Here is a 26,414-nt window from a genome sequence, read left to right on the forward strand (position 1 = left end):
AAGAGCTTGTGTTGGGACCGGGCAGTCTTGAGCGGTGGGACCACCAGGCGGTTGTCTGAAGAAGACCGTAGGTGACGGGTGGGGGTGTAAGGTTGCAGGAGAGACTTGATGTAGATGGGTGCAGTCCCATTCACTGCTCGGAAGGTCAGTACCAGGGTCTTGAATCTGATACTCTTAAGCAAACCCTAACAACCAATAAATAAACAAAATCATCCAATAGCGACTTTACTTAAGTATAGTATGAGTATGCCTTGACATGCGTATAGATAAGACATAAACTGATATTCGCAATCAATATTTTTTATTATTGTCTAGACTCTACATCACCTAACATTGTATGTTATGTCAGTTTGTTTTATACACCAAGTCATACAAAATGAATGATTGTAATACAATTATATAATAAACAATGAAACAATCGTATATAGACTGTATTTTATGTTGAGATTTATATACCATATACATTTTCAGTATAAAATCTATTATCTTATGTACAATTCTACTTTAAATAATGAATACAAATACATACATTTCCTATGTTCATAAATGTTTAATTCTTAAGTGAGATCTAGAGATCAGGATCTCTTTCCAAAACAAAAGTGTCTCTCTAAGTTTCCTGACTGACTGAAACTCTTCCCACACTTGTCACAATGATACGGCTTCTCTGTTGAGTGAACACGCTGGTGTTTCTTTAAGGAACCTGACTGACTGAAGCTCTTCCCACACTGGTCACAGTGGTATGGTTTCTCTCCTGAGTGAACACGCTGGTGTGTCTCTAAATCTCCTGACTGACTGAAGCTCTTCCCACACTGGTCACAATGGTATGGCTTCTCTCCTGAGTGAACACGCTGGTGTCTCTCTAAGTTTTTTGAATGACTGAAGCTCTTCCCACACTGGTCACAGTGGTACGGCTTCTCTCCTGAGTGAACACGCTGGTGCCTCTCTAAGTTTCCTAAATGACTGAAGCTCTTCCCACACTGGTCACAGTGGTACGGCTTCTCTCCTGAGTGAACACGCTGGTGTATCTTTAAGGTTCCTGAAAGACTGAATCTCTTCCCACACTGGTCACAGTGGTACAGCTTCTCTCCTGTGTGAACACGCTGGTGTCTCTCTAAGCTTCCTGACCGACTGAAGCTCTTCCCACACTGGTCACAGTGGTACGGCTTCTCTCCTGAGTGAACACTCTGGTGTGTCTTTAAGTGTCCTGAATGTCTGAAGCTCTTCCCACACTGGTCACAGTGGTATGGCTTCTCTCCTGTGTGAACACGCTGGTGACTCTCTAAGTTTCCTGAATGACTGAAGCTCTTCCCACACTGGTCACAGTGGTGATTTCTGGCCTTTTCCGTGTCCATGGTGTTGGGGCGTGGTCGAGAGGAGGACAGAGTCTCTGGTCTGATTTTTCCACTCCTAAGCAGAGACGGACAGGTCATGGTGGCACCTCTTGATGTGCTTCTGGGCAGTGAAGGAGAGAGGACAATGGGAGCAGGAGAACATCTGAGTCTGGGACGACTCGATATCCTTGGTCCTGGAAGAGAGAGAGCAAAAAATAAATGTAATACAATTAATAAAAAAGCATAGTTAGGAGAAGACAAGAAGAGAGGAGATACGTCAGCAGTGAGGTGCAAACTAAGAGGAGGTACCTCTGGTGGAGCTCTTGTTGTCTCAGAGGTAGCTACCGCTAGCTAGCTCGTTACCCCGGCCCTTCCCTTCTAAGTCTTTATTATATCTAGTCATAAATTATACCGTCTAATTATAGTTAAAATGTCACGAAGATCTGATGCAAAGAGATCTGATGCAAATGGCTAATAAAGTGAATCTGAATCTGACGCAATTATGTTGTCGTATAATGGTTTTGTAGAAAGCGGGCCAACATTTTTAAAAGCACGTTTTACCCTATTTAAGTAGGTGCGTCTGATGGAGTCAAATCAACATGCATACGATTAGATGATTATCTTTGTAAACATCAGAGTTTGTTGAATTTTAACAAAATATTCACTTACACACAATTCCAAACATCTTGACGATTTCCTCCACAATCCAAATATGCGATTCACATACGCAAGTCCAACGTACTGAGCCCGCCTCTCCTTCAATTTAATTGGTTGAATCTGTAAACCAATCATTTTCCTTTCTGCCCTCAAAACATGTTTAACTGCCATTAGTGCCCAAAAAAAGTCGATCCTTTTTGATAGGATTAGATGTCTGTCCAGGCAGGCCGGAAAGAGTCACGACAGATATAAAAAGGGCTGACGACTCGGTTTTAATAGCTCGACGTCGGATCATGCCACCAATCCACAATAGCGTGGCAAGCATAAGTGAAAACTCTCTTACAAGAGTAAATACAGTAGTGGCCATGATACAAATTTAAGAATGTACAGAATCGTTTCCTTAACGGGTCTTCAGTGGTCAGTACACTGATACAGTAAAACGTTGTACAGATGTACAAGTCGTAACTCACATAAGCCCTATTTGTACATGTTTTGCCCTACTGTCTCCTAACTGTCTGGACAGTGTGCGTACATTTCTATATTGCCCAGTGGGGGCCAAGCTTCTCTCCTGAGGACACAAGCTTCAAAACTCAAGCTTCTACACAGAAAATCTGCATATCACCTTTGTACAATGGAAGCGATTGTTTTGCTCTCAGTCGTTGCAGAAGGTCTTGTGATTTGCAGCGTACCATTTATGCCAAAAATAAGTCGACGCTTTTGTACAATACATCTGAGTGTCTGCCCATCCCCTGCATGGCAAACTATTGCTGTCAAGAACAAGTGCAAAAAAAGTACTTTTCAGGTCTGAATCTGTCACAATCATATTTATTAACTGACTGATTACTAATGAAAAGTAAGCCTACATGAATGCAAAAAAGCTGCTCACAGTAAAATGTGTTTAGATGCACAGTGATTTGATTAGGACCATGGTTAAAAAGAAGAAATACACAGAATAACTGTCTTATTAGTATTTCTAATGATTAAACAAAACACATGCACAAACAAACACACAAGACACAACAATTGGATGACAATTGAGCATTGCTTGCAAAGATGGGTGTATCATATGGAGCAACATTTGTAAAATGTGAGCCATATGTGGGATCCAGCTGCACAGAACCATAATGGCTGGGTTTCCCAGATTCGTTAAGAAGCTCTTAACGCTAAGATCTTCTTAGGAACGTTCTAAGAGTGCTGTAGAACGCTCTTAGAACGTTCGTAAGAAGCTCTTAGCGTTAAGAGCTTCTTAACAAATCTGGGAAACCCGGCTAATGTGTGTAGGAGAAAAGTGAGGATGTGTGTTGATTGTCTATAGGATGAATGTCCTCCCTTACTGTGTATGGTGAAGTCCAGGTTTCCAACAATGACCTGCAAGTCTGTAGCAAAGGAAAAAATATGATGCAAGTATGTGGACCTTTTAAGATAAAAAACTAGGCCCATGACCAATACAAATAAAAAATTATTGTGGGACAACAACTGTAACATGCTTACTTGTCCTTTGTCTAACCTGGTTAGGAAATTTTCCGAAAGGCCAGGAATGTTGAAAAGTGAAGTTACAGGGTTCGCTCTTGCCGTCTGATGTGTGATGCAGAAATTGTAGCTGTATGTGGAACACTCAGTCCCTTGCGAGGTCGAGTTTTCAGTGTAGGGATGTGGTTGTATGTTGGTTTCTGGAACAGGTCAGAAAATCAGATGAGATTTGGCCATGATTATAAAGACTTGTTTCAGTTCCCTTTCTTTGCAATAATTATATTATGCTCATGGCACCTACTGTAGTAAGATTGGGTAGTATCTGGAAACGCATGCTTGGGATATTCCTGTGAAAATAATCCAGATAATTTTAACTGACATGCCTGATGCATTGTTTTGAGATAAAATAAATATGAGACAGAGCTGTTGATTTAAAAATTCAAATTACTCTAAAAAAGGATGGGCGTCACCCACGGAACAATAAATTAGTCAATAGCCTTCTAATAGTACACTTGAGCATATTAAGTTAATTGAAGGCCACCCTACCTAGGCACAGTCTGATACGCATGAAGGCTGCTGTGTGAACTTTCAGTTGTAATTTTACTGTAGTTATAGATTTGTTAATATAATAGGCTATTATTAAAGCCCTGTCCATTCATTGTCTTGTGTTAATGGGGACTAACTAGAAGGGATAGGATCCTATGGGGGGCCAAGCTAGAAGCGAAAGGATCCTATGGGGCCTAGCTAAAGGAGATATGATCTTACGGGGCCTAGAGGAGATATGATCCCCAAGGGAAATTGTTTAACAGTCATATTGATCTACTAAGACAAATTATTCCATAACTTTCTTCTACTTGTCTTCCGGCCGAGTTCATAGTTGCGGCTAAGCGGTTTAGGAAAGATGAACCTTGTACTTTATATCAGGGGGCCGCTAGGGACGGGGAGTAGCAGTGCAAATAGTCCGCTCGCTAGCTGCAGTTGGTAGCGCTCCTACCAGATGGGGAGTGTTTCCTGCTTAGGCACCATACTGGCGGGTCCCTCGCAGTCAGTGGACTGGCGCTAGACCCCGGTGGACGGTATGGTCGATTGGCTACTTAAGTTATTTTAAATTCAACATTGAATAATTATTACTGTTTAATTGCGGAGGGAAGTGGGATTGTTCTCATAACGTAATGAACAGTTTTTAATTAAAGCATGAATATTTTTCTGGTGCTTCTATGATCCTCATTTCTCCAATCCTGATGTAACACAGTCACACAGACACACACACAACGTGAATATGGGAATGAAGCTTGAGGTACAATAACAACATTATGCTCACAATATATATCAGACAGACAGACAGTGGAATTCAATATTTTTAATTATTGTCTACATCACATAACCTTGCATGTTATTTCAGTTTATGTTTAAAAGTAAAATATATATCAAGTCATACAAAATGAATTATTGTAATACAATTATATAATAAAAAATGAAACAATCGTACATACTGTATTTTTATGTTGACATGTATATACACAACATACATGTTCAGTATAAAATAAAAAATATCCTATATATGATACGATACAATGAACTTTATCGTCCCGCTCAGGGAAATTTGTCTTGGTCTCTGGGTGCGTCATCATAAATGCCTTGACAGTCACAGTAACAACAAACAATACATCCTCAGCCAAACATTATCCACAGTTACATAACAGTATTGCACACATCCCATAACATTAACACATACATACAACTCATAATAATACATGCTAAAAGATCACTGTAATAAAGGCACCAAAAAAAATATTAAAGATTTCAGCCTCAAGCAGCATTGAGAAGTTTTATGGAAGTTGGAACAAATTAGTTCTTAGAACGGTTGAGTTTGCAGCAAGGGACTCTATATCGCCTCCCTGAGGGTAAGAGGTCATACTCTGAATGGAGAATGTGAACAATTCTACTTTAATTAATGAATACAAATACATACATTTCGTCGTTGTCGTCATCTGCCACTTGTCCGGGGGTCGGGTTGCGGGGACAGCAACCTAAGCAGGGAGGCCCAGACTTCCCTCTCCCCGGCCACTTCCACCAGCTCTTCCTGGGGGACCCCGAGGCGTTTACAGGCAAGCCAAGAGACATAGTCCCTCCAGGGTGTCTTCCCCGTAGCCTCTTCCCAGTGGGACGTGCCCAGAACACCTCACCAGGGAGGCGTCCAGGAGGCATCCTGATCAGATGCCCGAGCCACCTCAACTGGCTCCTCTCGACGCGGAGGAGCAGCGGTTCTACTCTGAGCCCCTCCCGGATGACAGAGCTTCTCTCCCCATCTCTAACGGAGAGCCCAGACACCCTGCGGAGAAAACTTGTTTTGGCCGCTTGTATTCACGATTTCGTTCTTTCGATCACAACCTACAGTTTGTGACCATAGGTGAGGATAGGAACGTAGATTGACTGGTAAATAGAGAACTTCGCTTTTCGACTCCTTCACCATGACGGACTGATGCAGAGCCCGCATCACTGCGGACGCCGAGACCCCGAGATACTTGAACTCCTCCGCTTGGGTCAAGATCTCCTCCACAACCCGGAGATTGCACTCCACCCTTTTCTGGTCGATAACTTTGGCCTCATACATACTCATACATTTCCTATGTTCATAAATGTTTAATTCTTAAGTGAGATCTCGAGATCAGGATCTTTAGTCAACAGTGCAACAGTGCACTGTTAGAACAACAGTGTCTCCCTCAATGTCCTTACTGACTGAAGCTCTTCCCGAACTGGTCACAGTGGTAGGCCTATGGCTTCTCTCCTGAGTGAACACTCTGGTGTCTCTCCAAGTTTCCTGAATGACTGAAGCTCTTCCCACACTGGTCACAGTGGTACGGCTTCTCTCCTGTGTGAACACGCTGGTGTTTCTTTAAGGTTCCTGACTGACTGAAGCTCTTCCCACACTGGTCACAGTGGTATGGTTTCTCTCCTGAGTGAACACGCTGGTGTGTCTGCAAGTCTCCTGACTGACTGAAGCTCTTCCCACACTGGTCACAGTGGTACGGCTTTTCTCTTGAGTGAACACGCTGGTGTCTTTCTAAGTTTTCTGAATGACTGAAGCTCCTCCAACACTGGTCACAGTGGAACGGCTTCTCTCCTGTGTGAACACGCTGGTGCCTCTCTAAGTTTCCTGAATGACTGAAGCTCTTCCCACACTGGTCACAGTGGTACAGCTTCTCTCCTGGGTGAAGACGCTGGTGTGTCTCTAAGTTTCCTGACTGACTGAAGCTCTTCCCACACTGGTCACAGTGGTACGGCTTCTCTCCTGAGTGAACACGCTGGTGTCTCTTTAAGCCTCCTGACTGACTGAAGCTCTTCCCACACTGGTCACAGTGGTACGGCTTCTCTCCTGAGTGAACACGCTGGTGTTTGTGTAATTGTCCTGACTCACTGAAGCTCTTCCCACACTGGTCACAGTGGTATGGCTTTTCTCCTGAGTGAACACGCTGGTGTCTCTTTAAGTCTCCTGACTGGCTGAAGGTCTTCCCACACTGGTCACAGTGGTACGGCTTCTCTCCTGAGTGAACACGCTGGTGTGTCTCCAAGTCTCCTGACTGACTGAAGGTCTTCCCACACCAGTCACAGTGGTACGGCTTCTCTCCTGAGTGAACAAGCTGGTGTGTCTCTAAGTCTCCTGACTGATTGAAGCTCTTCCCACACTGGTCACAGTGGTACGGCTTCTCTCCTGAATGAACAAGCTGGTGTCTCTCTAAGTTTCCTGACTGGCTGAAGCTCTTCCCACACTGGTCACAGTGGTACGGCTTCTCTCCTGAGTGAACACGCTGGTGTTTCTTTAAGTCTCCTGACCGACTGAAGCTCTTCCCACACTGGTCACAGTGGTACAGCTTCTCTCCTGAGTGAACACGCTGGTGTTTCTTTAAGTTTCCTGAATGACTAAAGCTCTTCCCACACTGGTCACAGTGGAACGGGTTCTCTCCTGAGTGAACATGCTGGTGTTTCTCTAAGTTTTCTGAATGACTGAAGCTCTTCCCACTGTGGTCACAGAGGTATGGCTTATCTCTTGAGTGAACATGCTGGTGTCGCTCTAAGTCTCCTGAATGACTGAAGCTTTTTCCACACTGGTCACAGTGGTACGGCTTCTCTCCTGAGTGAACACACTGGTGTTTCTTTAAATCTCCTGATTGACTGATGCTTTTCCCACACTGGTCACAGACATCTCGTCTGGCTTTTTCCGTGTCCATGCTTTCCTGGGTGGGGACCTGGGGGAGGGAGGAAGTGGTGTTGGGGCGCAGGGAGCAGGAGAACATCTGAGTCTGGGACGACTCTATATCCTTGGTCTTGGAAGAGAGAGAGCAAAAAATAAATGTAATACAATTACATACAAACAGCATAGTTAGGAGAAGACATAAAAAAGGAGATACTCAGGAGAGGAGTGAGGAGGAAACTAAGAGGAGGTACCTCTAGTGGAACTCTTGTTGTCTCAGAGGTAGCTACCGCTAGCTAGCTCGCTACCCCGGCCCTTCCCTTCTAAGTCTAGTTACTATATCAAGTCATAAATTATACCGTCTAACTATAGTTAAAATGTCACGGAGATCTGAAGCAATTATGTAGTCGCATAAAGGCTTCATGGAAAGCGGGCTAACATTTTTAAAAGCACGTTTTACCCTATTTCACGTTACACCATACGCCTGATGGAGTCAAATCAACATGCATGATACGATAACATCATTATTAGTTCTGTGAATTCATGTTTGCCAATTATCTTTGTAACCGTAAGAGTTTGTTGAATTTACCAAAATATTCACTTAAACACAATTCCAAACGTCTTGACGATTTCCTTTACGATTCAAATGTCCGATTCCCATACACAATTCAAACGTCTTGAGCCCGCCTCTTTTTCAATTTCATTGGTTGAATCTGTAAACCAATCATTTTCCTTTCTACCCTAGCATTAGAGTATAGGGAGAGGTTATCAGTCGTTGCAGAAGGTCTTGTGATTTGCAGTGTACCATTTGTACCAAAAATAAGTCGATGCTTTTGTACATACGTCTGAGTGTTTTCCCCATCCCCTGCATGGCAAACTATTGCTGTCAAGAACATGTGCAAAAAAAAGTACTCAGGTCTGAATCTGTCACAATCATTTATTGACTGACTGAATGAAAAGTAAGCCTACATGAATGCAAAACAAAGCTGCTCACAGTAAAATGTGTTTAGATGCACAGTGATTTGATTAGGACCATGGTTAAAAAGAAGAAAAACATATTTTAAAAACTGGCAAAAGTATTTCTAATGATTAAAAAAAGAAACATGCATAAACAAACACACAACTTATTAAAATTATAATAACATACTTTCAGTTCACCAATACCATGCACCAAAACGTTCAGGGCACTCCACAATTTCTTGTAAAACATTGGATGACAATTGAGCATTGCTTGCAAAGATGGGTGTATCATATGGCGCAACATTTGTAAAATGTGAGCCATATGTGGGATCCAGCTGCACAGAACCATAATGTGTGTAGGAGAAAAGTGAGGATGGGTGTTGATTGTCTATAGGATGAATATCCTCCCCTACTGTGTATGGTGAAGTCCAGGTTTCCAAAGATGAACTGCAAGTCTGTAGCAAAGGAAAAAATATGATGTAAGCATGTGGACCTTTAAGATAAAGAACTAGGCCCATGACCCAATACAAGTCAAAAATTATTGTGGGCCAACAACATGCATGCTTACTTGTCCTTTGTCTAATTCCTGGTTTGGCAATTTTCCGAAAGGCCAGGAATGTTGAAAAGTGACGTTACAGGGTTCGCTCTTGGCTACAGGTTCCGTCTGATGTGTGATGCAGAAATCGTAGCTGTATGTGGAACACTCAGTCCCTTGCGAGGTCGAGTTTTCAGTGTAGGGATGTGGTTGTACGTTGGATTCTGGAACAGGTCAGAAAATCAGATGAGGACAATTGAAAAGAAGAAAACCCCCAAAAATAATGAAAGATTACATTTGGACATGATTATAAAAACTTGTTTCAGTTCTTTCTTTGCAATAATTATAGAATGCACATTGCACCTACTGTAGTAAGATTGGGTAGTATCTGGAAACGCATGTATAGGATATTCCTGTGAAAATAATAATCCAGAGGAGTTGAACAGACATGCCTGATGCATTAGTTAGAGATAAACTAATTATTATAAGGTACTGTTCTGAAGTTAAAAAAAAAAACCAAACAACTAATGTTGGCATATTGGCATGATAGAGGATAGTTTGTTTGTGTGTGTGTGTGTGTGTGTGTGTGTGTGTGTGTGTGTGTGTGTGTGTGCACATGTATCCTACCGAAGGCATTTTTACTCCAGCCTGACGAGCCTTGCGTCTTTCCAGTAACTCTTTGACAGTGATTTTCACTCGTACACCTTGATAGACCTTGGGGTTATCTGTTCCAAGGAATTTATAGGTAAATAATTAATTGGATTTAATCACGGGCTTCACGTACAGGCTTAAGTTGCAAAAAGCAACACGACTGATATACTGCTCAAAAAAATTAAGGGAACACTAAAATAACACATCCTAGATCTGAATGAATTAAATACTCTCATTAATTGAATTGCACAACAGCATGTGGAATTGATTGTCAATCAGTGTTGCTTCCAAAGTGGACAATTTGATTTCACAGAAGTGTGATTGACATTGTGTTGTTTAAGTGTTCCCTTTGTTTTTTGAGAAGTATATATCAATCGTGATTGATCTCAAAGACTGATGCTCAAATAAAACCAATGTTTCCCATTTTACCAATGTAGGGTTAGAAAAAAACAAACCACCGGATTTAAATATTACTGCCACTTTCCTTACATTGACCACGTGATAGTCTACTTAGACCGCAGTTGCCTAGTGATCCCGTGACAGAAGATAAGACAGGTATAATGTGATAATCACTGGTCTTTATCGTAGTCGGACCCAAAACAGCTCGATCCGAAAAAAAAAACTCACCCTGTGACATTTCGACGAAATCTGCGCGAAAATTGGGAGGATCCAACAGCAAATCAACCAAGCACAAAGTTAAAGAAGCCTATCCAGAAGTCCTCGCCTCTCAGAGAAGTATGAGCGTAGCCTACTAAACAAGTAAATCATTTAAGTGTTTTGATAGCCTAGCTGACACTGTGTTTTGTGCTATTTATAGTGTTTGTAACCCGTCGTCATATGAAGACAGAGCTGTTGATTTGAATATTCAAATTCGTCTAAAAAAGCATGGGCGTCACCTGTGGAACAATAAATTAAGCCAGTCAATAGCCTTTTAATTGTAGACTTGAGATAGAGCATGTTAGGTTAATTGAAGGCCATCCTACTTAAGCACCGTCTGGTACACATGAAGGCTTTGTAAACTTTCAGTTGCAATGTTATTGTAGTTATACATCTGTTGGTATAGTAGGGCATTATTAAAGCCCTGTCCATTTATTATCTTGTGTTAATCTACAATGTGCATTTTGTTTGATTGGTCCTTAGCGACCTCTACCGTTCAGAAGTTTCGTTTAGGAATTCTGACACAGGTGGTTATGCAATATACATTTAAACTGTGTGATTGATTTAAAAATAATTTTCTAAAAACAATGGAAATATTTGTTGCCATATTTTACCGTCATTTGACCTAACAGTAGCCTATATTTACAAGGATGGATGTTTTGGGAAACAGAAAGAGAGCAGAAACATAGCCTACCAGTGAAATGGATCATGTGTTATGTGGTGATCTATTGACTGGTAGCAGGTTTATTATCATTTATTACAGCATAACAGGTAACAGCATAACAGCATAGAGTTATATTTACATTTGCAGTTTTTCATGAATCTCTAACAGGTCAGTTGGTGCTTCCTGTGTTTTGTCCATTCTGTTACAGTATCCATTTCAGTTTATGTCCCATCACAGTATATGATTATCAGTAGGCCTTCCGAGGTTCATATGGCAACCAACTGCCAGGGGCATCCTCCTTGGTCCAGGAAGTATTGCTAAGCTGGGCAGCATCACTGCTGTCTTCTGAGGTTACTTGCATGATTTTGATCCCAGCAGATTCTCCCGGAGCAGTCATGTACGAGTAACTGGAGGAGTAGTTGGATGAGGGGGCATATGATGATGGGGAATAGTGCACCTCTTCTAGAGGGTGTAGAGAGTAGGGCTGGGGGCTAGACAGAGTAGGCATACTACGACCAGTAGACATCCTGTAGGAAGATGGGCTTTTGGGATCAGGATTGGTCAGCCCATGGGAGCCTGTGGAGGGGACTGGACCCTCAGAACACAGGACCTCACTTTGGCTCACCGAGTCCTCTTCTGAGTGTTCCCAAGTGTCTCTCTGTCAAAAGAGAGAAGAGAAGGAAAGTAAGAGACATACACTTACAGGATGCAGAATGTACTCTGTTTTAGAAAACTGAATGTTTTTACCAAGAGATGCGGTGCCTCTCCTGAGAGGGGAGGCAGTAAATGGGGTAAAGCCGAGGGGGGAAAAAGGGCCCCCCCGCTAGCAGAGATGGCTGTTGCCCCTCGGTAGTCCCCCAATGTCTCAGGGGTGTAGTAGCTGTCGATGAAGGAGGGGTATGTAGACGGGTGATCATAGGACAAGCCCTTGCTTCCCAGGGCAGGGGTGTATGGGTCGGTCGTGTATTGCTTAGCAGATGGGCAGAGTTCAGAGTCAGTGAGGAAGGGCCTTCGCATGCTGTAGTAACTAGGTAGCATGTGGGATCCTGTAGGAAAAAGCTGAACATGAGATGTCCCGTGTGATATATTACCTGTCCTCTTTGTGAGATGTGACATGGTACTGTAAATTGGTTTATTATATGGCAACGACAGTTCTAGCGTTCTGATTTATTTTCGTAAAAAAAAATGAAAAGAAGCTAAAAATGCCATATGATAAACTACTTACTAAACTCGACCGTTTGGTCATGCCGGAAAATATCAAACCTCGGCTTTGCCGTATCAACCTCGCTATTGCTCGGTCGATATGTTCCAGCCTCAGTTTGATATTTCCCGGCATGACCTTACTCTCGGTTAGTAAGTTGTTAATATTTTATGAAATTGTACTGTGTAATATGGATAATTTTGTATGTACAGTATGTACTGAAATGTATTCAGTTCAATAAAAACATATCAGGTGAACTGTATGTGCAGTGTATGAGTGTTCAGACATAATAACATTGTTTGTTGACATTGGATGAACAGCCAGTGGCTATAGTACAATCTTAAACAACAGAGACTCACCTGGCATTTGAACAAAAGATTGTTGGGAATGACTTGTTGCAGCCTGAAAAAAGACCCCAAAAGTTACTACTACACAGACAGACACTGTGTGCAAGTTCACGCATGTAAATTAAGGTGAGTCCCAACATATTTAAAAACACCACAGTACATTAACCATGGGTAAAACAGGCTTTTTCCAATGACAGAAAAGGAGGAAGTAGAGAGGAGCAATGGAGACAAAGATAAAGACTGATGGAGGCAAAGCGCGAGTGGAGTGGACAGAGAGGAATGGAAGCCAGGCAAATGATGTGGCAAGATATTTGAATGTAATTTGCCATTTTGCCAATGTGTCCTACCCCCTTCAAGTGTGGACAGGGCTCTGTGAGGGCTCTGTGTGAACAAGCCCAGCGAACACACTATAGAGCCAAATATATACCTGGCGACTGAAGAATCACTACAGCTAAAACAGAATCAAATTGAATAATAACCCTTGTTGCACGACTCATTCACTCATTCAAACTGCAGTCTCAAAGACAATATCCCAAGTCGCCCGGATATGTAAACTGTTTGTAAAAATAACATGATGTTCATAAAGCCTTATGACCAGAGAATTGCTTCTGTATCTTCAGTATTGCACTTAGTGTTGCATATTACTGTAAAAAAAGTGTGGCTTTAAAAGAAGACACTAATAATGAATCATACTAGCACTCATCATAGACATGCCAGTCAGTCATTGATTCATCATTCAGCAAACAGCATAAGGCCACTTGTATGTTGGTCAGCAGGTATATCTGCTAAATGACTAAATGTAAATGTATATCGTATTAGACATACTGTAAATAAACCAGTAGCAAGTATTTATTTGCTTTAATGATAGCAAATAATAAGCACATTCTATAAACACCAAAAGTATTTTGGTTGTCTTGAACAACCTACTATGAGTCAGTATATACTGTTAATGCCTCAGTGCACTGTTGCATCAGCAATGGGAAAACCCCTCCATGTAACTATACGGCAGGTGAAAAAATATCCAATGACGAATGGCTTCATCCTTTTTATGCATTTGACAAAAGAATTGAGTCCAAAAGATTCCAATGGAAAGAAAATAATTTTAAATGATTTCTTCAGCAGAAAATCAACATCCATTTATCTCGATAAAGCCTCCCTCAATGATATACGTGTTTGTTTTAGGTGACAGCTTGGGGATGGTCATCCCCTGGCTTAACTGTCTGGGGCCAACAATGGCCCACTTGTCTGAGGTCTGCAGTGGAGATGGCTGCTCATTTTGGCAGGTGCGTCTGATTAAGGTCTCTGATAGGTGACCTGCTTGCACAGAAAGCTCTGAGCACAGACCCCCTGTCAACCGACTACGGTTGGAACATGTCACAGCTAATGGTGTGGGTGGAGGAGTTGTGTAACCATGAAAAGCCATTCATTCGTTTGCTTTGTGTGGTTCCGTGCGGACCCCTCTGGCCTTGCCTTTGTGTAGCCCACTAGGAGCAGGCATACACTGTATTGGTATTTCCTTTGTGTGGTTAGTGGACATGATTACCCCATAGAAAGTTTGATGAAGAATGTAAATATGAAGAGAACCAACATGGAAAGACACAGAGGGATGATGAACAATAGCAAGGGAGAGCGAGTAAAAGAGAGAGCAAAGCAAAAAGCAAACTCACATTGAATCTGGGAACGTTTGTCTGCCTCAACCTTTTCTCTGCAAGCAGGTCTTTGACTGTATGTTTGACTCTGACACCCTGGTAGACTCTTTTGGAGTACTCTGCAAAGAAACCACAAACGAGTTAACATTATCTGTTTATTCAAAGAATTAATTCCATGTTACCTTACTGTTCCTGTTCCCAAGCATGCATTTATTTTTAAATATACTGCCATAAACTTGCATGATATTACCTCTTGATTAGTCGAGTTACAGTGGAATATAAATATAAATATACACAATGAGTTGGTCTTGTATTTTGGACTTTTTTACCCTGGAAGTTAAGTTATAATATAATAACCTTATACTTTTTCTTTGTAGTAATGTACTTATGTTTTAGATCATAAATAAACTCTAACTTCCACATATAGTGCTGATGGGAAGAGATAACTTTGAGAGGGAACTCTTAGTTAATTTAGCTTTGACAGCCTGGAGTAGCAATTAGTACAGTAGCAGTGTCAGCTGTTTGTACAGTAGCATTGTTATTGTAGCTTTCTGATGTTGTAGTTAAACATTGTATATATTCTGTAGTTTCATAGATATATACACACGATGAGTAGTACTCAAACTCCTGAGTATGTGATACAAAATGATGTACAGCCCTTCTTGGATGATTAACCTAATTTATAAACACAGTCCTATAACATACAGTACTATGCAAAACTCTTAGGCACAATTTAAACAAATTAAAGGTAAAGGAAAAATGCTTTAAGGAATAAGAGAAACAAAAGACTAAACAAAAGTCTTTGCAAAAGTATGCCGTACAAAACAAAATATATAAAAAGACAATATTCATGTAAAATGTATTGGATATCTATGACTTTTGCACAGTACTGTATAAAAAAATACACACCAATATAAAAAAATAAAAAAATAAACCTGTTTCCATGGCGTTGTTGTCCAAATCAAGACTTGTAATCGTTCTTTTTATATTTTCTCCAGGAACTGAGGCAAACATTTTTTATGCTACTGAACTGGGGAACACACAAATGTTCACGTTGGACGTTCAGATGTTATGCAGCATCATAGCAATGCAGGCAGCCTTTTTGCTTTGTATAAATGCAAATTATTGGCAAGACGTTTCTCAATTTGCATTGTCATTTCAGATCAGACTACAAAATCTTACCAATGGTGTGGATGTGCAAGGTCTGTGCATTTAAGTGAATATGCTGAGGGCAATTATAGTGAAGATGCTGATAACAATTATGAAGATGACAACAATTATGAAGATGACAGCAATTATGAAGATGACAACAATTATGAAGATGATGATAATGAGGATAATTTTGATGAAAATGTAATGATAAGAATAATAAAAGGTTATGTTGTTCAGATCAACACTATGAGGCAATAGAAGAGAAATAAAAGAAAATATACCTTAGTTGACACGTATCTTAACTATGTTTTACAAAGAGAACTTGTTCTCCACCTGAGGGTTTTTCCCGGGAATCAAACGGCTGCAGGCATTGAGTGGTTGGTCACGGAAGCAACAATTCCAACGTATGATTTACTAGGTGTTTTATTTGAAATTAAGGTGGGGGAGGGGGATCACCACAGTTACAGTGGAGACTGTGGTTAGTCTGACCTTCTCTTCCACTGAACTGGAAACATCCAAGTGTAATGTATTATCTCAGTTCTGTGCTGCATCTCAGTGTTCATAGGAACATTATCAGACAGGCCACGCTCAGAGTATGACAGGCTAAACGCAGGGCCGTCCTTATCTCCCTCTGGAAACAAAGAGCCACAGTACACAGACCAGGCCGTTCCTTAAAAAAACACACACATAATAGGCTTCTAATAGGCTCTTCAATTTAATTGTCCTTACAATAATGGCTGTCTAACTGCCTATAACTGAAAATATATTTGAGTAGGATAAACATTTATTTCTTGATTATACTGCACTAATGTGTTGTGATTAAGAAGGTGTATTGTCCATAAACGGAGTGACTAAGTTCAGTTGAGTTCTGGGTTTGTAATAAGTATTATCAATCTGCAGATTGGGAGAGAAAACCAGACCTCTGGCAATAAATGACAACACCACATCTGGCTTAGGTCTCAATCATGTCTCTCTCAGCTCTGAAGGCCGGAGGACCATCTTTTATAGGGCACAAGAATGTAAACATGGATAGTGACAGTCAGGCAGTAATGACATCACAACAGTCTCAGAGAAAGAGATTCACTGCTCCCAACCCATGACCACACTCAGACTACAGCGATCATAGTTGGAGCTCTCCTTGAAGTCATGACAAGAGATGTTTACCCAGTACTTTCTCCTGACCCAGAACATCTATTAACCCTGACACATAGACACAACCTACTCTTATTAACAGCAAGCTCACAGGAGAACATATGAACTAAATTAGTATCCAATGACTAGTTCTATTGATTTGTAAATAGTACACACAGGAAAACCCAATTTCTTTCACAGTTGTAAGCGCTAGTGTATATTGTAATGTGTTAGATATATATGATGCATAGTACTAGTGTATGTTCTCACATTTATAGTGCTCACACATGCACTACAGCAGATCCTTTACTGCCCTCTAGCTAAAGAATAGGGATTAGAACAGAATATTGAACATGCATTTTCACTTAAAAGTTAATTTGTCATTTGCAGAAATGGAACAATACAAAAACTGGAGAAATGTTTTTCCGTTGTGATGATGTGGCCCACATACTTAGAAATGAAGTCCATTATTCTAGACCACTGTAGCCCACTTAGATAATGAGACAGGTATATTTCCATAACTGGTGCTTCTTATTTTAGAGTTTGGTTCTCACTAATATGTCCTGCACAGAGCCTATTATTCTGCTGTCCGCAGTGCAGAGCAAGGGGGAAAATAAAGTAAAGAGAAAAAGTGATATTGACTTAAATGCACAACAGCAGGCTCCCTATATGTACACCCAATGCTGATACCACACCCCTGGTCAGTGACAGTCGAAGGCTGACGATGGCTTGGGGGTTTGCAGGGTGAACAAAGTGGCCTTTGACAGCCGTGTCCGGGTGAGCTTAGGAGCTAGCACTCCTGTCAGCACTCTTAATTAAATACAGGAAGCAGTGCGGGGTCTGCTGGCTCTGTCGATGGCTATCGGGGCGTGCAGGAAGTGGACGGAGATAGCGACGCCTGCGACAGGCAGCCTTTGAGCTTTGAGAGGGCCTGGCAGTACAACACACAAGCAAACTGTGGTGCTCTCCAGACAGGAGTTTGAGCTCCGCTTGGACTCAGAGCACAGTGTGATAAAGGTGCATAATAAATGGTTCAAAAAAGATGAATGCTGTAAAGGATGAATGAAATGATTCATTTGTCACCTGTGGATGTGAAACGGGGCTTCGATGTCGTGCTGTGGTGATGGACTTGAGTTGTTGTGACGGAGGGTGATGTCTGTGTTGATGGCTGCAGGAAGGGAGGGGAGAAGACAATCGAGAATTTGGAATGTTTTTTTTTGGGGGGGGGGGGGGATTTCAGCTCCTCATCAAGTAAAGCTGCAGCTTCAAACACCCTCTCTTCAAAAGAGAAATGTCAGGGAGAAATGATCATGACACTGGAGGGACAACCAAGAAGAGATCAAAGAGTTCATCATGAGAGGAGGATATGGAGATTTACCAGTTAATGATTTTGGAAAACTGATCCAAAATGGATGCAGCAAAAAAAAAAAAACACTCAGGAGATCCCTGTGTCTATTCAACATTAATTCACATCAGGAAAAAAAACAAGAAACAAAGGCCCATTATTATACTTATTAAGTCCAGATCAATGGATACCTTTATGATTAAAAAAGCATATCCTTGGATGAACAAGCATATTCTCTGTGGATGCCAGTGGCATCTCTTCTCTGGTCTCAATCACCAAAGGCTGGCTGGCGTCTGGCCTCAGTGCAGGCAGCAGAGACACTATGGCTGACACCTGAGGTACACTGGGCCCTGTGTCTCTCTGAAACTACAAAGTACCCAGCAGGAAATCCCATCCCTGCTCCCTTTTGGCCACCCTCCAACTCTGGCTCCTGATCCATGGTTGCATTATTAAACTATATTGTTAGTGGCCCTTCATAGCTTAGTTACTCACAATAGTGAGTACTGCTCATACCGTGTAATTACACCATATGGACTACGGGCATTCAGTCAGTCAATCCAATGACTGCAAAATGAACGCATCAGAACAACAGGCTTTGCTGTACCTTGATTTGATTCATTATTACTTCAGGTTTGTGGAACTAGATGACATCTCCTGATTATGGTGTTTGGAAGCCGCTGCTCCCCTGGGGCATTGCTTGTCTGCCAAGTTCCAAACAGTGGGATCACACAAGGTGTTGCTCCTATGAGCAGATGCAGGGGAGCCAAGCACAGACTCGGTGACGTTATATGACCTACCACATTGAGTGTTTATCAACAGAATAGAACGTAGGTAGGTGTCGTCTCTCAGCTGAGTATACCTGCGGCTCATCTGTTCCCACAGGTGTGTTAGCTGTTACCTCACCTGTAGTGGGAAAAAGCTGAAATCACACCGCACTGTCAGCGCTATGTCTGTGAGAATGCCCATGAGGTGTTCAACATATGACGTGACTTCCATTTCCTGTGTTTGGTGCTTAGTGTTGCTATGCAGTTGTGTTTAGCCAGACCAGATGGTTCATGGTGTTTGGAGAAGCTTTTGTTTTATGTCTTTCATGTCGGGATTTGTTTTCAGTATTGGTTTACTTTATCTTTCTGTACTTTTCATTGTCAGGCTTGTGTTTCATTTCTCCACTGGATGTCAGTGTTGGCTTGCTAACGTTGTCGTGGATCATCAGCAACAGCCCTCTCAATACAGACCCTACAGTACACTGAAGTGAAATCGTTTTTGTAAACATGTAAAGTATAAAATCAATTGAATTACACAACATATGTAGGTGCCGTCTTTCTGTCTGTCTTAGTACTATTCATTTCTATAATCGTTCAGAACGCACTGGCACTGCTAGGTGCCCATGCTGTCCTGCGAGGCGGGATAGCAGTCATGACATGTGGTGTGTGTGTGTGTTAGATAGGAAGAGAGAGAGAGAGTGCGTGTGTGTGTGTGTGTGTGTGTGTGTGTGTGTGTGAGAGAGAGAGCCGAGGATGTGGTGTAGCCTGCAAGATCAGGGAATGTCTCCTTCAAGTCTGGAGTTCCACTCAGTGAGTTGACCTGCACAGTCAGCCTCCATCGCACCTCATCTTTTAGACGAGGAATGACCTCGAGTTTCGTATACTACAAGACAATCTTCTGTCTGTCATTCCAAACATTTGGCTTTTTTTTCATCTTTTCTTATTTATCACCCTCTGTTTCTTTTTTGTTCATCTCTCGTTTGTCTTGTTCCCCTTCAAACCCGACCTCTGCTCATGATATTTTCCTAAGTCTGGTCTGTCTGAGCCACCAGACAGACACACAGCTGGTTGAACCTGGCATCCCATCAATCCCAGAACAGGTTGCTCTCCATGTGTGCCACAGGGATGTTTGGGAAATCTGGACAATCATAACTTCCCTCCACGGTGAGAGAGTTAGGCTAGGTTTGGTGACCCTGAGAGACAGTAGGACCCCCCCACCTCACGGAGCGCTCCATGCAGACGCCTCTGGTCGCTATGAGGACAGACATATAAAATGCCTGTTTTATCTAAACTCATTCCTTTCCAGGGTTCACTGCCGTTTCCTTTTTCAGCTGCGATCAGGTCGAAGGATTTCTTCGTCCGGGTTCCAGTGTGACTGTCACATGCAGAATACTCCTGTTAACATGAACTATGATATTGGTATAAGAGACAGATGGCCAGTGAAACCTCAAAGAGATGGAGGACAGATATCTAAAGGGTGAGTTACTCTGTTTAAATCACACATTTATGGTTTGACCGAAGCTTGAACACATGTAGAATGCTATAGCTTAAAGTGAAAGCAGAAAGATTTTACACACATGCACAGTAAATGGGGGTCAGACTTAGGGTCAGATTTGCACAGTAATTTTTTTGGTCCAGACATAACCTGGACATTTCCGGTCTTTAAATATATCCTATTAAAAAACGGGGACTGAACGGGATGTCTTTTATAAATCATCTGGTCGAATTTGAAGGACAAAAGCGGGCATGGCCGAACGGCAGAGGGTAGGTCTTGGTATCTGTGAAAGCTATCGCAGGGACTTAAAGAGACTTGGGAGAAAGTACACAGATGGTAGTGTCATCAGCTCAGCTCTTGGTGACTGGGTGGGAGTCCAGAGCCCAGTAAGGCTCTATCTAATTTATGATGGGAAGGACCATACCTGGCTGCAGCCTCACTCTCCTCCGACAGCCCAGTGTCTGACCTCGCACTTCCTTCCTGCTGTGATGCTGGCTGGTCAATCCCCTCCACCCAGGGCTCAGTTTGTTTGCGCGGACATTTTCTGTCACATAAACAAGCTAGGACGGACACACAACATATCCCATAAACCCCTGTCACACTACACACCAGGCCTGACATCCAACAGAAATATATAACTCAAATTAATAGCTTGGCGTGAAAAGATAAAATCGCATGATGATGATGATACAGTAAACAGGGAGACGGGAAATGGGCATCGTCATGTTGGAAGGAGAGGGCTTGACGTTGCGGTGGAAGCTCACTGATGAGTTTTTCACCTGAAATCAGCAGATGCAGATGAAGGAGTGGAGGTGATCTAGGTTCCAGGGACCTTTTTTAAGAGGACCTAACTGGAGTTCTCCTCTGCCCACTCAGCTGTGAGTCACAATGGGACACTCTCCACCACCTGTCCCAGAGCAGCGTTTGGCCGCCATGGTAACAAACATTTCCTTGGAAGGGCTGCAGAATGCTTGGCTTTTTACGTCAAAGATTTTGGATCCTGGTTCGTCGTGACATTCTTTTATCAGAGACAAAACCCAGCAATTTCTGCTGCTGCTCCGATTCCGAGAGCAGATTGTGATGCCTTATATGGACTGTGCTTGGTCATTCGAGGACCTTGATGGAAATTCTTTGTGTCTTGTCAAGCTACCTTCTCACTATATGGATGGACTTTTCACAGGGACATATTCATCTGTGCATATTATGTCATCACATGTTACTTGATAGCTGTATGCTAGAAACTTTAGGATCTTTCTCAACTACCTGGCCTGTTAAAGAAAGAGACACACAGGATCATGTCTATCCTTGTATCAACCCTGTCTGAGTTATATTTATGTAACGTGGGATCACAGAGTGTTTATCTGAGGGTGAAATTGGCTGGGGCTGTGACCCTATTGGAGGAGTCGAATGAAAGATTAAACATGTTATTTATGAACCCAAAGCTGACAGAGGGAGAGGCGAGTGCCCAAACGCCTTCATTTTTCTTCAAATATTTACTCTTATTTTTAGGTCAGGTCCTTGACAGGTTTATTTGATGGAACAAAGCAAATGTCTTTTAAAAAGAGAACAAAATACTTCAGTCTTCACCTCGTTTAGATGTTTGCTTAAGTCTTTAGATACATTACAGTTTTGGGCAAGGCTTCGCATTAAGGTTGCATTAACTACCAGGTAACAACATAGCAATATCTATGGTAACAAAATTGTAATTGCATAGAAACTTCATTACAGTGTAGTGTTACTACACTACACCGTTCTTTCACAAGTGAAACTTGTTAAAGGGGAGGTGAGGCTTTCCAGGGTTAAGTGGATGCTAACAATGATCTTGTTTTGGTTACTCAACCTTTATCTTCCCCTTTTCAGCATCCCCACCCCTTAGTTATGACAAAACTCTTGCCCTGTTCTGTTTGCCATTTTCTTCCAAGTTGTAATATCTCAAAAATGCGCACACAGAGTTTAATTTTCACCTGATCTAAATATAGGTGAACTACTGTATTCCCTGCTGCTTTGGGGTTTAGAGGGATGCAAAAAAATGACAAATATTTCACCTGTCAATAGCAATTGGCGTAGTTGACATAAGTTGCTTCTACACTTTTAATATATAAATTCCCCCACGTACAAATCGGCTTACAGTCAGATAGGTCTGTTGGAAAATATCACTGTTATTGTGTGATGTTGTCATTTGTGTCAGATTGAGTTTTCCATTTAGTCGCAATGTGCAATGGAAATCAGCAATGGAAAAAATTAGTGCATATACTCATGAAAGAATGGAACACGCAAAAATATATATAGCCTATCAGTTCTTTTCACAGAAGTTGGCCAACCATTGGCATTCGAACACAGTTGTTATGAGATACTTAATACTTGTCACGCAGAATAAAGGACAATTATACCCCATGAAAAATCACACCCTCTGTGAAAATGGAAAACGCATACTGCCAGTACAGCTTGAGGCGCAGTATAACAGCTCCATGATAATGAAATAAACCTATGGGACTAAAATGGCAAACGTCTACAAATGTGCTAATACCAATTAAATGCACACTTTGTTTAAATTATGGTGACATTATCCCTTGAATAATATACTGCATACTGTTGTGGATTAAAGTTGAATTACAATATATTATCTATTGTACATATGTTTAAGTATATAAGATTCTCTGAACAGCAGTTACAGTCTCGCTCACAGTCTGAGGTTATTATAATGATGTCTGATTTAAGGCCTCAGTTGAAGGAGTTGAAGGATTACCTCATTGGATTTTGATTAAACACAACTGGCTTTCATCATCATCTGTGTTTGAGATATGGGAGGAAATGTGGAGTTTGGGGGGACAAAGTGTCGCCAGGACACCTAATCCCTGTCACCTTTACAAACTCTCTGAGGAGAGGCAGCAGCTTCCTGGCTCCTTCCACACGCTGCCCCGGCGCACTGCTACGTGGATGGCTCCATGGCAACGAGGGCAAACATCAGATGACAATAATGAGTAAGTGCATGCTAGAGTCAGGGACAGTGCCAGAATAACGACTCTACTGTTGTGGTAGGAATTATACCTTTCTTGGAAGGAAAGTGGAAAAACTGACTCACTGTATATGTTATCTCTGCCACTCTTGACTGAAAGACAGAAGTAGTTTGGTATTCTCAATATCATATATTTTGTCATATTTGTTACATATTATGGGGATGCAGGTAGCAACATGAATTTGCGGTGTTTCATCATGTGGACTTTAACATTTCTATATTGTCTGCTCAAGCATCGATAGAAACTAATGTACATAGTTAAGATTAGTTCTCATGTATATCTAGTTAAGATTAGTTCTCATGTATATCTAGTTAAGATTAGTTCTCATGTATATCTAGTTAAGATTAGTTCTCATGTATATCTAGGTAAGATTAGTTCTCATGTATATCTAGTTAAGATTAGTCCTCATGTATATCTCTGATGTACTCAGTGAGCCACACTCAAAAGAGTGTAAAGTGAATAGAACGGCTAAAGGAGATCAAAGTTCTTGCATCATCAGACACCCTGTGGGTTTATGTAAAGGTTTTGCTCGGTTAAGGGTTAGAGTTATCTGTTCTGAAAATATTTTTGATGAGAACCCGAGTTTTCACATCAACATTGTTGTTACAGCGTCCTTATAATCTATTACTGCATTCAATCCACTGTCAGAAAATTATAGATGTTTTCCTGTAAAGTTACGTAAGAGTTGATAGTCCGCTCCCCAATAATGCTGTCCATGTGGACATCAGACATGATATGTAAGAGCTGTACTCTAAGTCTACCATCTGGATAGCCACTGTATTTATATATATTTAGAGAGAGAGAGAAAGGAGAGAAGGGAGATAGAGAAAGAGAGCAGATACACTCTGGTCCACACTCAAAACATAGACGGCCATAGGTCGGGGGCTTAGCATGTGGTCATCGTCCATCAGTGTTTGGAACAAGGCGTGCCCAAGCGAGACCTACAGTACCGACCCACGAGCCTCGTCTCCCAGGCTGCCTCGAGAGGCGGAACACATCGGAGACGTCGCAGGGATGATGGACACCTATTACAACAAAGAAAGGGGAACTGGGCTCCTCTCCTCTCCATCCCAATAAATCTACAGCAGCACAAAGACTGGGCCAGGATGCCTGGCGTGCCTGCTGTGCTGCAAATTACCCACTCTGCCGCAGCCACACAGGCCCAGAAGCCCACAAGGTGCTGGGCTCACTGCTACTAACCATCTGCTCCACTGGAGCCTCTGCCTGAGACCATAAAATATGGTGCGCTGTGTGGAGAAGGCCCCGCAGGGTTAATTGTGCCCAGGAAGTACAGTCCTGACTTGACAGATCTGTGTCCCAATGGCTAAGGACTGGAATGTGTGGTCTTTGTCCGGTTTGAATGGTCCTGCTGAAGACCCACACACTCACTCAACGTGATCCTATTAAAACACAGCTATTTCCATTGGTTTATCCCTTTCTGTGCAGCCCTTCTATGGTGGACACTTTGTGACTCCATTTATCTTAGTAACATCTTAGTAACATGCTTGGGTCCCAGATCAGAACAACATCAAATTATAAGCAGGTGCTTGTAATCTACCCACATTTACATTTAGTCATTTAGCAGACGCTATTATCCAGAGCGACTTACAGTAGTACAGAGACATTCCCCCGAGGCAAGTAGGGTGAAGTGCCTTGCCCAAGGACACAACGTCATTTGGCTCAGCCAGGAATCGAACAGGCGACCTTCAGATTACTAGCCCGATTCCCCACCGCTCAGCCACCTGACTCTTTACCTACATAACATAACACAGCCTTACTCAGTCAGGTTAGCCAAGGCGTACATCCCTCACGTCATCTGTTTTTACAGCTGGATCATTTACTGGCATCATATTCATTCTGGGCCCCTCATGGACGAGAACATGATGTCTTGTCCTGAAGCGAAGTGTGCTGTTGCTTCACGGACAGAGACCTGATCTGTACTATGAACGACTGAGGGTAACGGTGAAAAGCCAGGCTGTGTTCACCTTGGCATTTCACCAATCTGACACTGGCACAGTGTTGCATAGCGATGAAGAACCATTATGTCCAACCCAATGTTTACGAACGAGCACAAAGATAATCGAGAAACGATGTGCTGTTCGCGTATTTACCAAACAGTGTCATCGGGCTTGTTGACATCTGCATGTGGATGCCGAAGATGTATGAGCAACACCAAAGCTGAGGGCCTTTTGGAACCCAAGTAAGGACAGCACCTGTCCAGAGATGCAGCAGGGCCAGTGGAGGCTGTTTCTTATTATCTGAACAGAGGAACACGTATCAGATCTGAATCACGCAGCGGCAGGGCCTCTGCCAACCCGTTCGCTACGCGTCGCATATCTGACACTCCGCCAGTGGATTGCCTCACTCGAGGTCAGGGTCTGGGCTGCTTCAGTTTGTTATTGCTGGACGGGGAAAGGCAAGAGGAGGCCCACTGACAGGGCCACTCTGGAGAGTAGAGATCCACGTGTGCCGTCTGGTAGGCTACCTGCCGCTGCTTAGCTTCAGTCGACCGTGTTTACAACCTCAACCATCATCTCCCCCCAAATACAAGTAGGGAGACTGCCGGTGGAAATGAAGGATTAGTCCTTTGATGGAGAAGCCCTCTGTCTTAATATGACCAAGTTTGTGTCTAGGGACCAACAAAGGAATGATAGACTTACTCTCTAAGAGCTGCTGAGGGCCTGTCTCTCATAAAACTCTCTCTAAGGATCTCATGGGCTTAATCCTGTGAAGCACCTTGACCCATGTCAACACCAAGATCCAGTATCTGTAGTCGAAGATGAATTGCCGTACTCACCACCATCTAACATTTTCAACGCCCAGCCAAGATTTAGTCAAGCAGTCCAAAAAAAAGAAAAGAAAACCTGAAAAAAACAATTAATAGTTGAAATACTGGCAAAAATTGATTTTCATGGTTTTGCAGTGTGCGCATTTATCTTTTTAAGTGAGAAACCCAAAGCTTATGACTTCATTGCTGTTTGATTCAAATAACCGTAGGCCCTTTGGCAAATAACCTGCCTCCGATCAGCCCTAACAATAGCCATCAGTGTGTTGAAAAGAGGAGATATCTACAGTATAAAGCAAAACATGTTGTTGGACCAATCTTCCACATTGTATTTTAATGATGCCTATTTCATGGGCAGATTCCATAAGTCACCAACAGCTGCCTTCTTCTGCTAAATCTTCCTCAAAAGAA

At 42.2% G+C, this 26,414-nt stretch overlaps 2 protein-coding genes, 1 long non-coding RNA gene and 1 pseudogene across 5 annotated transcripts; all 4 read right to left on the reverse strand.

Annotated features, from left to right (window-relative positions):
- Nucleotides 1-284: 284 nt before the first annotated feature.
- Nucleotides 285-2,083, reverse strand: LOC146288141 (uncharacterized). Its single transcript, XM_084697592.1, has 2 exons — nt 2,001-2,083; nt 285-1,525 (listed from the first exon to the last, which is right to left on the reverse strand). Exon 2 carries the CDS (start codon nt 1,428-1,430, stop codon nt 576-578), a length of 855 nt encoding a protein of 284 aa, XP_084553718.1. The 5' UTR covers nt 1,431-1,525; nt 2,001-2,083; the 3' UTR covers nt 285-575.
- Nucleotides 2,084-4,834: 2,751 nt separating this feature from the next.
- LOC146288142 (uncharacterized) lies at nt 4,835-8,303 on the reverse strand (annotated as a pseudogene). The gene is made up of 2 exons (XR_014755102.1): nt 7,905-8,303; nt 4,835-7,783 (listed from the first exon to the last, which is right to left on the reverse strand). The product of XR_014755102.1 is annotated as an uncharacterized LOC146288142 (transcript).
- Nucleotides 8,304-8,569: 266 nt separating this feature from the next.
- On the reverse strand, nt 8,570-10,593 carry LOC146288143 (uncharacterized). The gene is made up of 5 exons (XR_014755104.1): nt 10,424-10,593; nt 9,773-9,870; nt 9,513-9,558; nt 9,179-9,369; nt 8,570-9,065 (listed from the first exon to the last, which is right to left on the reverse strand). It is a non-coding gene; the product is annotated as an uncharacterized LOC146288143 (long non-coding RNA).
- A 480-nt stretch (nt 10,594-11,073) lies between these two features.
- Nucleotides 11,074-12,735, reverse strand: pou2af2b (POU class 2 homeobox associating factor 2b). Of its 2 annotated transcripts, XM_084697594.1 has the most exons (3): nt 12,678-12,735; nt 11,865-12,163; nt 11,074-11,775 (listed from the first exon to the last, which is right to left on the reverse strand). In XM_084697594.1, the coding sequence occupies exons 1-3, from the start codon at nt 12,682-12,684 to the stop codon at nt 11,365-11,367; spliced, it is 717 nt and encodes a 238-aa protein (XP_084553720.1). In that variant the 5' UTR covers nt 12,685-12,735; the 3' UTR covers nt 11,074-11,364. The 2 variants fall into 2 exon arrangements, with proteins under 2 accessions (XP_084553720.1, XP_084553719.1); XM_084697593.1 differs by lacking the exon at nt 12,678-12,735 and having other exon boundaries at nt 11,865-12,289.
- Between the last annotated feature and the right edge of the window lie 13,679 nt (nt 12,736-26,414).

This window comes from Hypomesus nipponensis, chromosome 5 (assembly GCF_054491055.1).
Source record: "Hypomesus nipponensis isolate SF chromosome 5, ASM5449105v1, whole genome shotgun sequence".
Taxonomy (NCBI): Eukaryota; Metazoa; Chordata; class Actinopteri; order Osmeriformes; family Osmeridae; genus Hypomesus; species Hypomesus nipponensis.